Source organism: Anas acuta, chromosome 3, assembly GCF_963932015.1.
Source record: "Anas acuta chromosome 3, bAnaAcu1.1, whole genome shotgun sequence".
In the NCBI taxonomy this organism is placed as follows: Eukaryota; Metazoa; Chordata; class Aves; order Anseriformes; family Anatidae; genus Anas; species Anas acuta.
In genome coordinates this window covers 16,412,358-16,424,318 of record NC_088981.1, presented here as the reverse complement: position 1 = coordinate 16,424,318, position 11,961 = coordinate 16,412,358, and the positions used below count along the sequence as shown (strand labels likewise).

The 11,961-nt window shown below is 38.0% G+C and overlaps 1 protein-coding gene across 4 annotated transcripts in view; it reads right to left on the bottom strand.

Annotated features, from left to right (window-relative positions):
* The window catches only part of FBXO11 (F-box protein 11), a 72,885-nt gene that overhangs the window by 15,209 nt on the left and 45,715 nt on the right, over positions 1–11,961 (bottom strand). For all 4 annotated transcript variants that reach the window (XM_068675852.1, XM_068675853.1, XM_068675855.1 and 1 more), the window contains exons 6-10: positions 11,592–11,675; positions 11,376–11,508; positions 5,404–5,510; positions 5,205–5,316; positions 70–176 (exon numbers count right to left, since the gene is read on the bottom strand). In XM_068675852.1, coding sequence (XP_068531953.1) covers positions 70–176; positions 5,205–5,316; positions 5,404–5,510; positions 11,376–11,508; positions 11,592–11,675 — 543 coding nt within the window. The remainder of the gene's footprint in view (positions 1–69; positions 177–5,204; positions 5,317–5,403; positions 5,511–11,375; positions 11,509–11,591; positions 11,676–11,961) is intronic.

Here is an 11,961-nt window from a genome sequence, read left to right as displayed (position 1 = left end):
TAAATTAAGATGGGAAACGTAAACAGTAAACAATTTTTAACAAAGTAATAAAATTGATATAGAAAATACCTGTGCATGGTCTGTAATATAAAGTCCAACGTTTTCACAGTCGCTGATGTTACAGTGTTTGATAGTAGGACAAGCTCCCTGGCCACTGACACATACTGCAGAGCCAACTGCAAGAAAACAGTACAGTTACCATAGCTCCAAAGCACAGCGTTATCTATAAATAGCCTGGCACTAGTCTTGCAAGAAAAGTTAGCGTGAACTGATATTTCAAAAAGATCTGCCATGCGCAGTGCCAAAGCACTGCAAGCCGCTGGTGGAAAAACACCTGCGTCATCGTTTTGTAGATAGAAAAATCTGAGGCAGGAGCTGCTTTTTAAAATCACTTTTCCAAGGTCATGCAGCTGCGTATGACTGCCAGAATAGATAACAGTTTCTGTAATAACTCAGGCTCATGAAAGTTCCCATTTGTTTCCCCACAGCCAGCCCACTATACACCATTTACAACAAAAAGACACAAGAAATGTAATAAAATTCTTTGGTAACTCCTGCCTTCTTTTAATTCCATTTAAAACTTCGGAACCCAATACTTCCAAAGCCCAAACAACTAACAACGCTGTAGCATACAGAAACACCCTGTTTAACTCAAAACGAGCAGCACCAGCAGCACAAGGCAGCGCACAGAGCTACACCCCAGCAATCCACGCATCTCTTCCCAGCTGAGTTACAACGCTCCTTGCTGCAGCTCCTTGGGTGATTTTACCTACCACGCTATTTATTACCCAGAAAACAAACTCTTCAGGCAGCTAGGGGACTCAAAGCTGCTTGGGACCTCATCAGACCAGCTCAATCCCCTCATTTCCACGAGGGATGAAAACATGCAATTCTGCTCCTACTGAAGTCCATGGCAGATTCACAGTGATTTCAGAAGGGTAACATTTCTTCTCGACATATCTGGCCTACATACCACACACCTTCCCTTCAATTAAACACCACTAAATAAGCAAGCCGGTACATGCCCTATTAGTAAGCTTTCGTATTACTTCAAGCATACCACAAAGACTAGTCCTTAATAATTCATAGACTCATTCAGGGAGCTGCTTTTGTAAAATCCTGAAGAAATCATTCTGGTTGTCTGATCTGACCATATGAATAATACAGACTGCAACAACTCCCCGGGTTAATTCCTGCTTCGATTCTAGTAGCTGGAATGTCAGCACATATCTTTCAGATGCATTTAGTTTTGATTTGAAGGTTTTCAACAACTGAGAAACCTCCTAAAGCTTGTTAGAGCTTGTTACACATTTGTTACCCTGTGAATTTACACTTCAGTTTTTAATCTGAATTGTCCCGGTTTCAGTATCCAAATATTGGGTACAGATACATTGTACACAGAAAACTAAGGCATGTGTATTTTAGTGCAAACGACCTATTCCTTCAGTCTGCTCCTTGCAGAAGTAGCAGTTTGTGATTGGTATGCATTTCATGATAAATGAGTTCTTCTGCTTTGTCCTTTAGGACTTTTTGTTGACCCGTTTCTAAATTTTCAACATGCTGCCATGAGCACCAGCAAGAGGATTGACCTGAACCAGGACTGAAGATGGGCACTATCCAAGCTGTTTCCTCTCAATATTTCTCCATGCCTAACTAACCTTAGTTCTTTGGACCTCTCAGCTACACGTGGGTGAATATTTAGCTGTTTACCTACAGTGACTCCATAAAGCTTTTCCCAGTAACACTGCTTCCCAGGATAGAGGTTTATCACTTGCATACAACAGGCTGTTCTTATTTCCCAGTTACTTTGCACTTTTCTGCATTCATGTGAATATTGTTTGAGAGCCCATGTTACAAAAAGTGCACAGCAACACATCCTTCTGGTTATTTATAACACCCTAAATCATCTACAAACTTCATCAGTACACGTTTTATATCCTCTCTGCAAGTCATTGATAACATTAGAGTGGCTTGAAGTCAAGAAGCCAACTTTGAAAAAGCCACAAAATCTTAAAAATAACTCATGGGGTAATTATAATCTCTTCAATGTGTGCTATGTTAGTTCTGTGGAATTCAGATGCTTTAAAGCAGTGCAAGATAAAGTTGAGTGTCTCTGAGGCATCTACATAGTTTATATTGGGACTGCTACCTTCTCTTAGTCAGACAAAGTCTTCAAAAATGCTAACAGTATAAGGCAGCCATTAACATTATCTGTAGTTATATTTGTTTCAATTATAGACTGACCATCCACCTGCATTCATTGTCTCTTTGTTCTATCCATGATCAGTAAGTAGGATTGTCGTTGCTGTATTTCATCCTGTTTAGTGTGCGTACCCCCCCTCTCACCCACCCACCCCCAACAGGTTCTCATTCACCACCCAATCCAGGCTTCAAGTTACTGCTTATACCTAACAGGAGTTCAGAAGATTTCTTGGCCCGTTCTTTAAACTCTTGTATGATTTTAGAATGGCTGTTTTTACAGCTGTTTAACCTCATCCATGGTTACTGTCAGAGTAGAACATATCTCATTATTCCTCTAGGGTATGAGCGCATTTATCATTCCTACCTATTCTCATTAAATATAGAACAAAAATTACACAACACTTCTCAAATATTCTTCCCTATCTATGACAGATCAGCATCATTGCTAGAAATCTGTTTTCCAAGTTAGGGCACAATTGCTGGTTCTTCAGAATAATTTCTCATCTTGTTTTTTAGTTTTGTTTTTGTTTCTCTTAGGGGAAGACAACAGGACATTTTTGAAGGGCTACTATTTTGTTGAGGGGAAGAATTTCCCAGTTTCTTACAATTCCTAGTTGATTCCAATGTATATTAACTGCTAATAATTTCTCCTTTCTTGCATCTCCTAATTGTTTTCACTCCTTTTCCTCTACCTCTTGCATGACATTAAGGAATTGTGCGTTTGGGGGAACCCAGTAAGATGTCCTAAAAGCATACCTCTATCACATTTTGATTATAAAAGCAATCTTCATTCTGACTCACTTCACTGGACTTATTGATTGGGTGAAATTGGTTCTTTAGAAGGACCAAGCATATCTTACTAGTTTAGGCTTTTTTTATTTTGTTTTTAACTTAGAATATCATGATTGCACACAAAAACATTACTTAACAGAATAAACGAGGCATATTGCCATCAACTTTTGGTTTTATCAAGATGAAAACTAATCCAGATTTCTTCTGCAATGGATGCAACAGAATATCTAGACTCAGGATCTTCCCATTTAAACTTTATTTTAAAATTTCAAAGATACTTTGGACTGGCAGTAAGAGACCTCCAGCTGAAATCACTTACACAGCTCCCGTCTTCACATATTACATAAAGAATTTAACATGTAACAATATAACAATCTAGAAACAGGCTTTAACACAATTAGATCTACAGAAAGGGCATCAAGCATGTACTAGGAGAGAGATTCTGAATGTTTATGGATCAATATTTCAGAGATGCCATTGACTTGGAAACAGTAAATGGCTTTTTTGGCAGACTGCCACTTTTTTTTTTTTGCACACACACAATACTTCCTGAGTAGATTATAGCAAGGCTTGGTAGGATTAAAAAGTCAATAAAAATTAATAATCGATAAGTGTTGACAGTATAGCCTGCCCACAGCCTCCAAAATTGACCAGAAATGTTAACTTTGGAGCAGAGAAGCAAAAATACAACGCAACAAAAATTCAGAAGTCCAGAGGGTTGAAGAGGGCAGTAGACCAAAATTACCGAAAAGTTTGTTATAATAAACAGTGGTCATAAAAATTAAATCTTAAATTTAATAAACATTTTTCACAAGAATATCAAGACCCACTGGCTTATATAAAAGCATGTTCCATTAAATAAAAAGCCATGCAGTTCTTCAAACTACTTCTCTAAACACGTTGAACATGGTCCAAGAAATGAATGAGAGGAATTATCCTAATTGTCAGAGTACCCAATATCGGTATAGAGAAACTTAAAGAATAAGTTTGTTTTGTTTACTTCAGCTCTCTCAATACTTAAGATACAAAAAGTAAAATAAAAGAATAAAGATGCTTTGAATAGCTAGCTGTCCTTCATTCTTCTTCATCTTTAATACTTCCACATACTAGCTGATCTGCCTCCAGTAAAACAGATGATGCAAAGCACAGATCTGTCTTGACCATAAATGCAGTAGTATTTTGCAGCCTGTAACCTCCACGAAAGAGCTTGTCTTCCTCTACAAGGCATGTACAAGGAATCCTTCCCTTCTGCTCTCCTCATCAGTTCCCAGTAGATTTTCCTTCTGATTGTACCAGAAAAGGCTAGTTTTGTGTCTAGTTGAAGATCTCCTTGCTTCCCTGCCTTTATGTTGAGCTGAGCAACTATTATGCACAGCCTGCTGTGTAGATCTATTCCATTTCACTAGCTGTAAGTTTGTATCGTGATTTCCATGCAAAGACTCAGTATCTTAGTTCTCCTGCACCTCTTCTTCCTGATGCTCCAATTCCGTTTTATCTGCTTTTTTCCAAACGCATAGACGTTACCATGTCTTGTCATCGTGAACTGTCATGTCTCTTGTCCCGTGACTACAAACTGACATCCATCTTCTCAGACCTCCACTGCCTCTGACCCTTTTTTTCCAGAATCTAAACTACTGTTATTTCTCAAATCAGGTGGTATAAATTTCTCATCATCTGATGCTGAAATGAGTGTCAACCTTCCACAGTGTATTTCTTCTGTCAGTACAGCTAGCAACTCATGCTTATGTCAAATCCCTTCTACTCCTGTCAAGAAACTTAAGCACAGTAGTTACAGCTCATGACTGTTTCAATGCCATCAAATCCCAATACTGCATACTGCAGTGAACCTGATGTAAAGTCCCATGTATGCCCCCTTCAAATGTCATCTCCTGTCAGCTATAACTATGCATATCAGAAACAACTAAGTTTTATGTAAGAACACTGTCATTTCTCAGGCTTTAAACTGCCCAGTGAGTCCAAACTGACTCAAACAGAAAACAAAGCATGTGTCATCACAAAGGTCTTAAGACACCAGTAAATCACCAGAATGATGCCATTTCAAGGCAAATAAGGTTTTCAGACCCGTATTAAACACGTGTATAAAAAAATATGGCAATATGGATCACAGTTTGTGTACCCCTTCTGCGCACACAGGTTAGACTAGTCAACTTTAAACAGTGGTAATTTCGAACAATAAAAAGCCCACTAACCCGTACAAGTACTTCGAATAATACAGTGATCTATAATTGGACTGCAATTCACGGTAATCTCTAAGCAGTGGTGTGCATTGTGGTGCTGAGCAGATTTGTCATCAGGATTGAACTGAAAAAGAAAAACAAATATATTATTTATTGGCTCAGGTATTGAAAAGAAATTATTAAAAGCTCCACTCAAATTTGACATTCTTACCCTGATTGTCATATATCCAACATAGGCATCTTCAGAACCCTCCATAAAAACGAAGGTGGAATCTCTAGTGTTTTCTATTATAACTTTATCTGCTACTTTTCCAGGAGCTGTAAAACATTAAGAAGTTTACATTTTAGTGTATGTCAGTGAAAATGAATTCTACAGAATTCTATTCAAAGCCACAACAAAAGAAAATTAACATGATTCACGGCACAAAAATCTTGATGTCAGAAGACCTTGACAACAGTGAATTTCAAAGAATGAAGAAACTATTCTCAAATGATCTCGTACCATTTTATTATTTAATAACATGAGAAAATCTTCTCTTGTAGAGAGCTTATTTTTCTGACTTTAGTTTATTAGAATTTATAGGAAAATGGAAAACCACAAACTGAAAACCTGTACAAGAACAAAAAGACACTAGCTACAAAATACCAACGTGTTTTCTGAATACAAACTGAAGAAACAGTTCAACAAACCTGGATTCTAGTCTAGATGCACTGTAATTCTGTTACGAAATACAATTTAGTTTGGTATTCTGAACTTTTATTAAAGCTAAATACATACATTCCACCACTAATTTGAACCAATTTAAGCATCTACTTAGTAAGCTGCTCGTGACCTACACGTGACCCCTCAATGCCACTCAAATGTAAGATTCAATGTTTAAATTGTTTCTTCATTTACAAGAAAATCTCACATAACTAGACTGAACTCTACTTCTGAAAACATACAGAGAATTTTTCAAAATAGTTCATTTACAGTTTCCCACAATCTGGAATCTGAAAAAGCAAGGCTGTGCTATATTCTTTATCCTTAATCTGAAGGGAAAATAATGTTTACATTGGTATTAAAAAAGCCAGTAGAGGGAGCACAAGTTAACAGTCTTACAGTGGCATAAATTCAATGATACTCATTCACAAGCAAGAGTTTGTCCAATTCAAATCTGCACATGAAATATGCAAACCAGAAACCTTCTTTCATACATGAAATGCAAACATGGAAGTTTTACATATTAGAGCAAGCTATGGGAATGATTTGGAATTGCAACTCTGGAACAAGAGAGATGCAAATGTGACAGATATTTGCCCTAATTTCTGCATTTTACTGAAGAGCCTATTCACAGCATTTCTCACCAGCAGATCTTTTTCTGTTGCCTGTTGACACCAGGTACAGACAAGTGGTATGTCCTGTTCTTTAGCACTCAGGCAGAAAGGTGCCAGTCAGAATGAAGCAATATTTACATAATTACCCAGCTTGTTCTTACTACTTAAAAGCCAGACCTGTTTTCACTACTGCAGAACTGCAAATGTTTGAAGGCAATCTAATCTCTCTCTTTGTACCACTATGCACTTAGCAATAGCCAATACCTAAAAGAGGTTGTGCGTTGTCACACAAAATACTTCGCTGTGACCTGTTCACATTTCTCTTAGCTGTTTTTCTCCATCACACAAATGCACTGACATATATACATTAGTACACTTCAGCACCTGAGAAAGAATGGCCCCACTGTACTGCAGCCAAACTACAAAATTAAGTGTGGTCCATGGCAGAATATAAGAGCCATAAACCAACATCAGAATTGTGATCAATCCCAGGGAGCAAGGAGGATTTGTACTGTGGATGCTCTGAAGCACTACCTAAACAAAGCAGACAGACCTGTGGAATTGTGTTTGGAAGTGCTTGCCATGCTCTTGCTTGAGGTCACCCTACAGGTATCTCCTTCCTCTTAGCACAAAAGAGAACTTACAGGTCTGAGTTTGGGTGGTCCCAAAATGTTCAGTATGGAACATCCTAATTAGTAAAACCAGTGCATTTAGATGCCCCACCAGGAAAAGACCGTAAAGGGAAAGGGACATGTTCAAGGACTGATTGTACTCTAAATGCATCAAAGAAATACTCTGCAACATCTTTGCAAAAGAATTATTCAAACAAACATCTCCATTTCAACTTTTGGCTTTGAACACTTGACAAGAGAGAAACCAAAAAAAGAATGGAAAAAGAAAGTGCCTCAAGTGTTATAATCAACATTTCTCTTAAGAGTTCTATTTTGCCATCATCTGATGGAGACAATACCCCACAAGATCAGAGTTGGTTCTCAATTCAAGGACCAAAATGCGATGATTTAAAAATAATTTAACACAAAGCCTATGATAAGAGGCGGCCTAAACGAATTAATTGGATGTTGCCTCAGAATTCTAAGATTCTGAAAAAAAAAAGAAAAAGGAAGTTTTCAGTACATTAATAGGAAAAAAAAAACATGCTAGATTCTACATGAAGTAATTGTTATGACCCTGTTCAATCACATCACACAAAAGATGCTGAGATCCTTTCAGATCTTGCAGCATACAAAATCTATGAAAAGAACACAGCTCTAAACTTGGCTAAAATATTTTCAATTCAAAGATACAGAACAGGTATCTAAAGAAGAGGTCAGTCATACTGAAGTTCGTTCTTGAACACAGGAAGGATCTAATTATGACAGTCTACACTATTTTAGATTCTGCTACCCTTAATATTATAATCATTTTTATTATTGTCAGTACTGCTTTTTCATGATTGGAAAAAATCCTTTGATAATCCATTTTTCACTTCCTTGCATATTATGTAAGTGAAGTGGAAAATAAAGGAAAAAAATGAAAGCTGTGTCTCCCACAATACAGAAAAACATATATAGTGAAGACTGTCAGATCAAGATACTTGTCTGTACAACTGCTGAAACAGTTAAGACAAGATGTTTCTCATCTTGAGTGAGATGAGCACTTCATGGAAGACCTGTACTCCTGCATATACCTGACTCCCTGCTCCACCACTTGTTTTACGCTCCTTTACCTAGTTGATCAAGGGAAACCAGCAGATGGGATATTTTTCTTTTGGATTTCAAAGCTTTGGATACTGTCTCTCACAGTATCCTTCCGGACAAGACATGCGGCACACAGCTAGACAAGTGCATAATATGGGTTGGGCTCAAATTGATATAGTAAAGGGGGTTATGTTAGGCTGGTGGCCAGTCACCAGTGGGGTTTCCCAGGGCTCTATTTTATAGCCAGTTCTCTTCAAGGCTTCATTTATAAAAAAAATGATTTGTATGCAGGGCTCAAACACAAACTCAGCTTGCAGATGATGCTAGATTAGGAAGAGGTGTTGACTCCTTTGAGTATAGAGAGGCCTTGCAGACAGATCTTGAAGAATTGAAAGGCTGAGCAATCACAGAATCATTAAAGTTAGAAAAGACCTTCAAGATCATCTGGTCCAACCATCCCCTTTTGACCAGTATCAACCACTAAAACATGTCCCTAAGCACCACATCCAACCTTTCCTTGAACATCCCCAGGGACGGCGACAGTGACACCTCCCTGGGCAACCTGTTCCAGTGCCTGACTGCTCTGAGAAGAAAAATCACACCTCGTGAAGTTTAACAAGATCAAGTCAGATTCTGCATTTGGGATGGGGCAGTTCTGGATATACATACAGGCTGGGGAACAAGAGGCTATAAAGCAGCCCCACAGAAAGGGATCTGGATAGTTTTAGTTGATGGCAAGATGTCTATGAGTGAACAGTGTGCCCTGGCAGCCAAAAAGGCCAACCATGTTCTGGAAATGCAGTAAGCATCACTGCTAGCAGGTCAAGAGAAGTGGTCACAGCACCAAGCCTGTCTGATTACAAGTGTTTGGACAAGACTTAGAGACATGGTTAAATTTATAGGTAGGGTAGTTCCTGTGTGGAGCCAGGAGTTGGACTCCATGAACCTTGTGGGTCCTTTGTAAGTCAGCATATACTATGATTCTGCAACTACAGTAATATCCCTACAGGCTTCCTTCTGAACCAGACTCTTTCCCCTAGATTTAACAAATTTAAAACACCAAAATTAAACAGAACAGCAAGCATAGAATACCAGGCATTATTCTGTAAAAATTTTTTTCTTATTTGGGAAAGAAAAAAACCTTGAAAGCTTGAAGTATGTAGTAAAGCTGCTTTTCTAGTAATTCTGTGCTTCTTCAGAAGTCCACGGAAGCAAGTGTTAAAATTGAGCAGAATTGCAAAGAGATTTGGTGCTGTCTTAATTGCACCATTCTGAAAGGCATACTGAAGTGAGAAGAGGTAGTTTTCCAAGGCTTAGTGGTTCGCTTTGTTTTCTTTTCAGACATGTTAAAATTGAATCCCTCTATAATCTTACTGACCATTCAGTGCAGAAAGTCTGAGGAAGTGAAGAGACAGTGCCAGAAACTGAAACAAATACATCTCACGTTTCTGGTTTACTCTTAGAGATTTTGTTCCTCAGGACAGCTATTCTATTACAAAAACACAGTGCAAATCCCTTGCTTTTAAAGAACTGCAGTTAAAATTATTGTTTTCTGAGTAACAGGTTAATTGCAGTGGAAGGGAATTACTGAAGCAGAGGGTAAACTTGAGGGTATGCAGAAGTTCAACCAGGTATCAGAGATGTCCTTTCAAATTTCATGAAGGAAGCAACTGAGATATTTTGTATCTTTGAATGGTACTGATCCATTTTTTTTCTGGATTTTAAACACTGAAAGACTCTTGCCCTATTTGTACCAGTAACTACCATCCCTTAACTGAAACAGAAGCCCAGGTCAGTATTTTGATATTGGTCCACAGCTATGGCTGCGTTAGATGAGCACTGCAGCACAACGGTAGTGGAACCTACAGAGTCAAACCAGTAGTACTGAGGAGCAGGCACCCACACCATGTCTGTTGCAGGACAGTGAGAGAAGGTAAGACTGACTTTAGGTTAGTCACAGCTTGGTCCCTTTGATCGAATGCACACTGACTACTGGAGCGCAGCAAGTATATACCAAGAACATGTCTTAGATCAGCCTCATCCAAAAGAAATCTCATTAGTGCTCTAAAATCTCTCCACAACACAAACCAGAGCACCGAAAGTGGAGAAGTTCAGGAGGTTAGTACTGAAGGGCAGTCCTGAACCAACAAACTAATTCAGCTGCACCTTGCAGATTTGCATGGACAAGTTTTGTTGTAGTGTTAAGTCTTAATCTTACTCAGTTGGTCAAAGCATTTCTCTCTCCAAGACAGCAAAAGCCAGGCAAGAAGTGCCAGAAAGAGGTTCACTCAAGAACAAAACAACTGGTATACATAACAAAAATACCTGAAAAGGAGGGACTTTTCTGGTCAGGAAAAAAAGGCAGTATCACTTTTATCTCAAAAAAAAAAAAAAAAAAAAAAAAAAGGCATAGCTGGCAATTGACTTATGGTCACTGTAGAAGCAAAGGCACTGAAGATCTCTTAAATGAGGTCTGTACCAGATAAAGAAAATTTAAGTTCTTATCACTCTGTTGTACTACTCAGGATTAGCATTCTGACAATAAGGACAGGAGAAGCAAATTGCTAATTTAGCAACGCAATTTGCGGACATGTGTATTGTTTTATATTAGCTACATAAGACTTCTAGAATAGGGAAGAGTTTGTTTACTACTCCATACAGAATTCTTCTTTAGAGAAACAGCTGAGAAATGAACAAAACAAAAACCTCTAGTCTCAGAACCTTTCTGCTAGATGTTCTTATTTCCTAACTCAAGATGGAGTTACGATGCTTAAGAAAATAGGACAGATACTAATTTGGTCTTGCTCCCACTACTGGATTCTACTCAGGAGATAAGATATAAAAACAAATTTCATAAGAACTAACTGAAAATTTCAACTGTAGTCATAACCAAATATACTTCCTGACAAATTCAATTTTTTTCCTCCTGATGAAATAAAACAGATAAATAAGTTATTCCAAGAACTAACAAGCAGATAATAGTACTTCAGTCCAAAGCATCAGCCATTTTTTTGTTAGTGACACTAGTACATAAAGTATTTATTCATTATGCTCATGAAGACAAACTGGCATTTATACCAGATATTTAATACACAAAAATATCTTTGTAATAAAGGTGGTAGTGAACACAAGTCATGCTTTGAGACAAAGATGTTTTCAGTTTAAATACCTGCACCGATCATGGTGATTGGAGATTCTATATATATCCATTCATCAGTATATATACCAGAGTGAACAAAGATAAGTCCATCAAAATGAGCTTCTTGAACTCCACCAAGAGCGTCCTCAATGGTATCGTAATACTAGAAGAAGAGTAAGAAGTTTAGAAAGCTATCCATAAAAAGGCATACAAATATTCTTAAGAATAACTGCTTTAGAAACTTACCAACATATTTTCTCTTCCTTTATATCTTGCAGGATTACTGTAGAAGTGTTCAGCAAAACCTGGCTTTACATGTGCTCCTTTGTACTGAAACAGGCAAAATAGTTCATGGTAAGCTTGCAGATTGGTGGATCTGAATGCAAAGCCAGACACACCTGCATGTACATACAGACAAAGGATCCACTAATCCCCTAATTAACAAGCCATTTGCTGATAATGGTTACTTCTGGGAACTAAGGGTCATATTTGACCTCCTACATTAGGGCACCCAATTGAAAATGGCAGCATCAAAAACAAAGTCTGTGTCTTAAAAGAGTGATCAACTAACTCACTTACACAGCCAGAGGCATGTGAAGTAACTGAAATTTGTCAG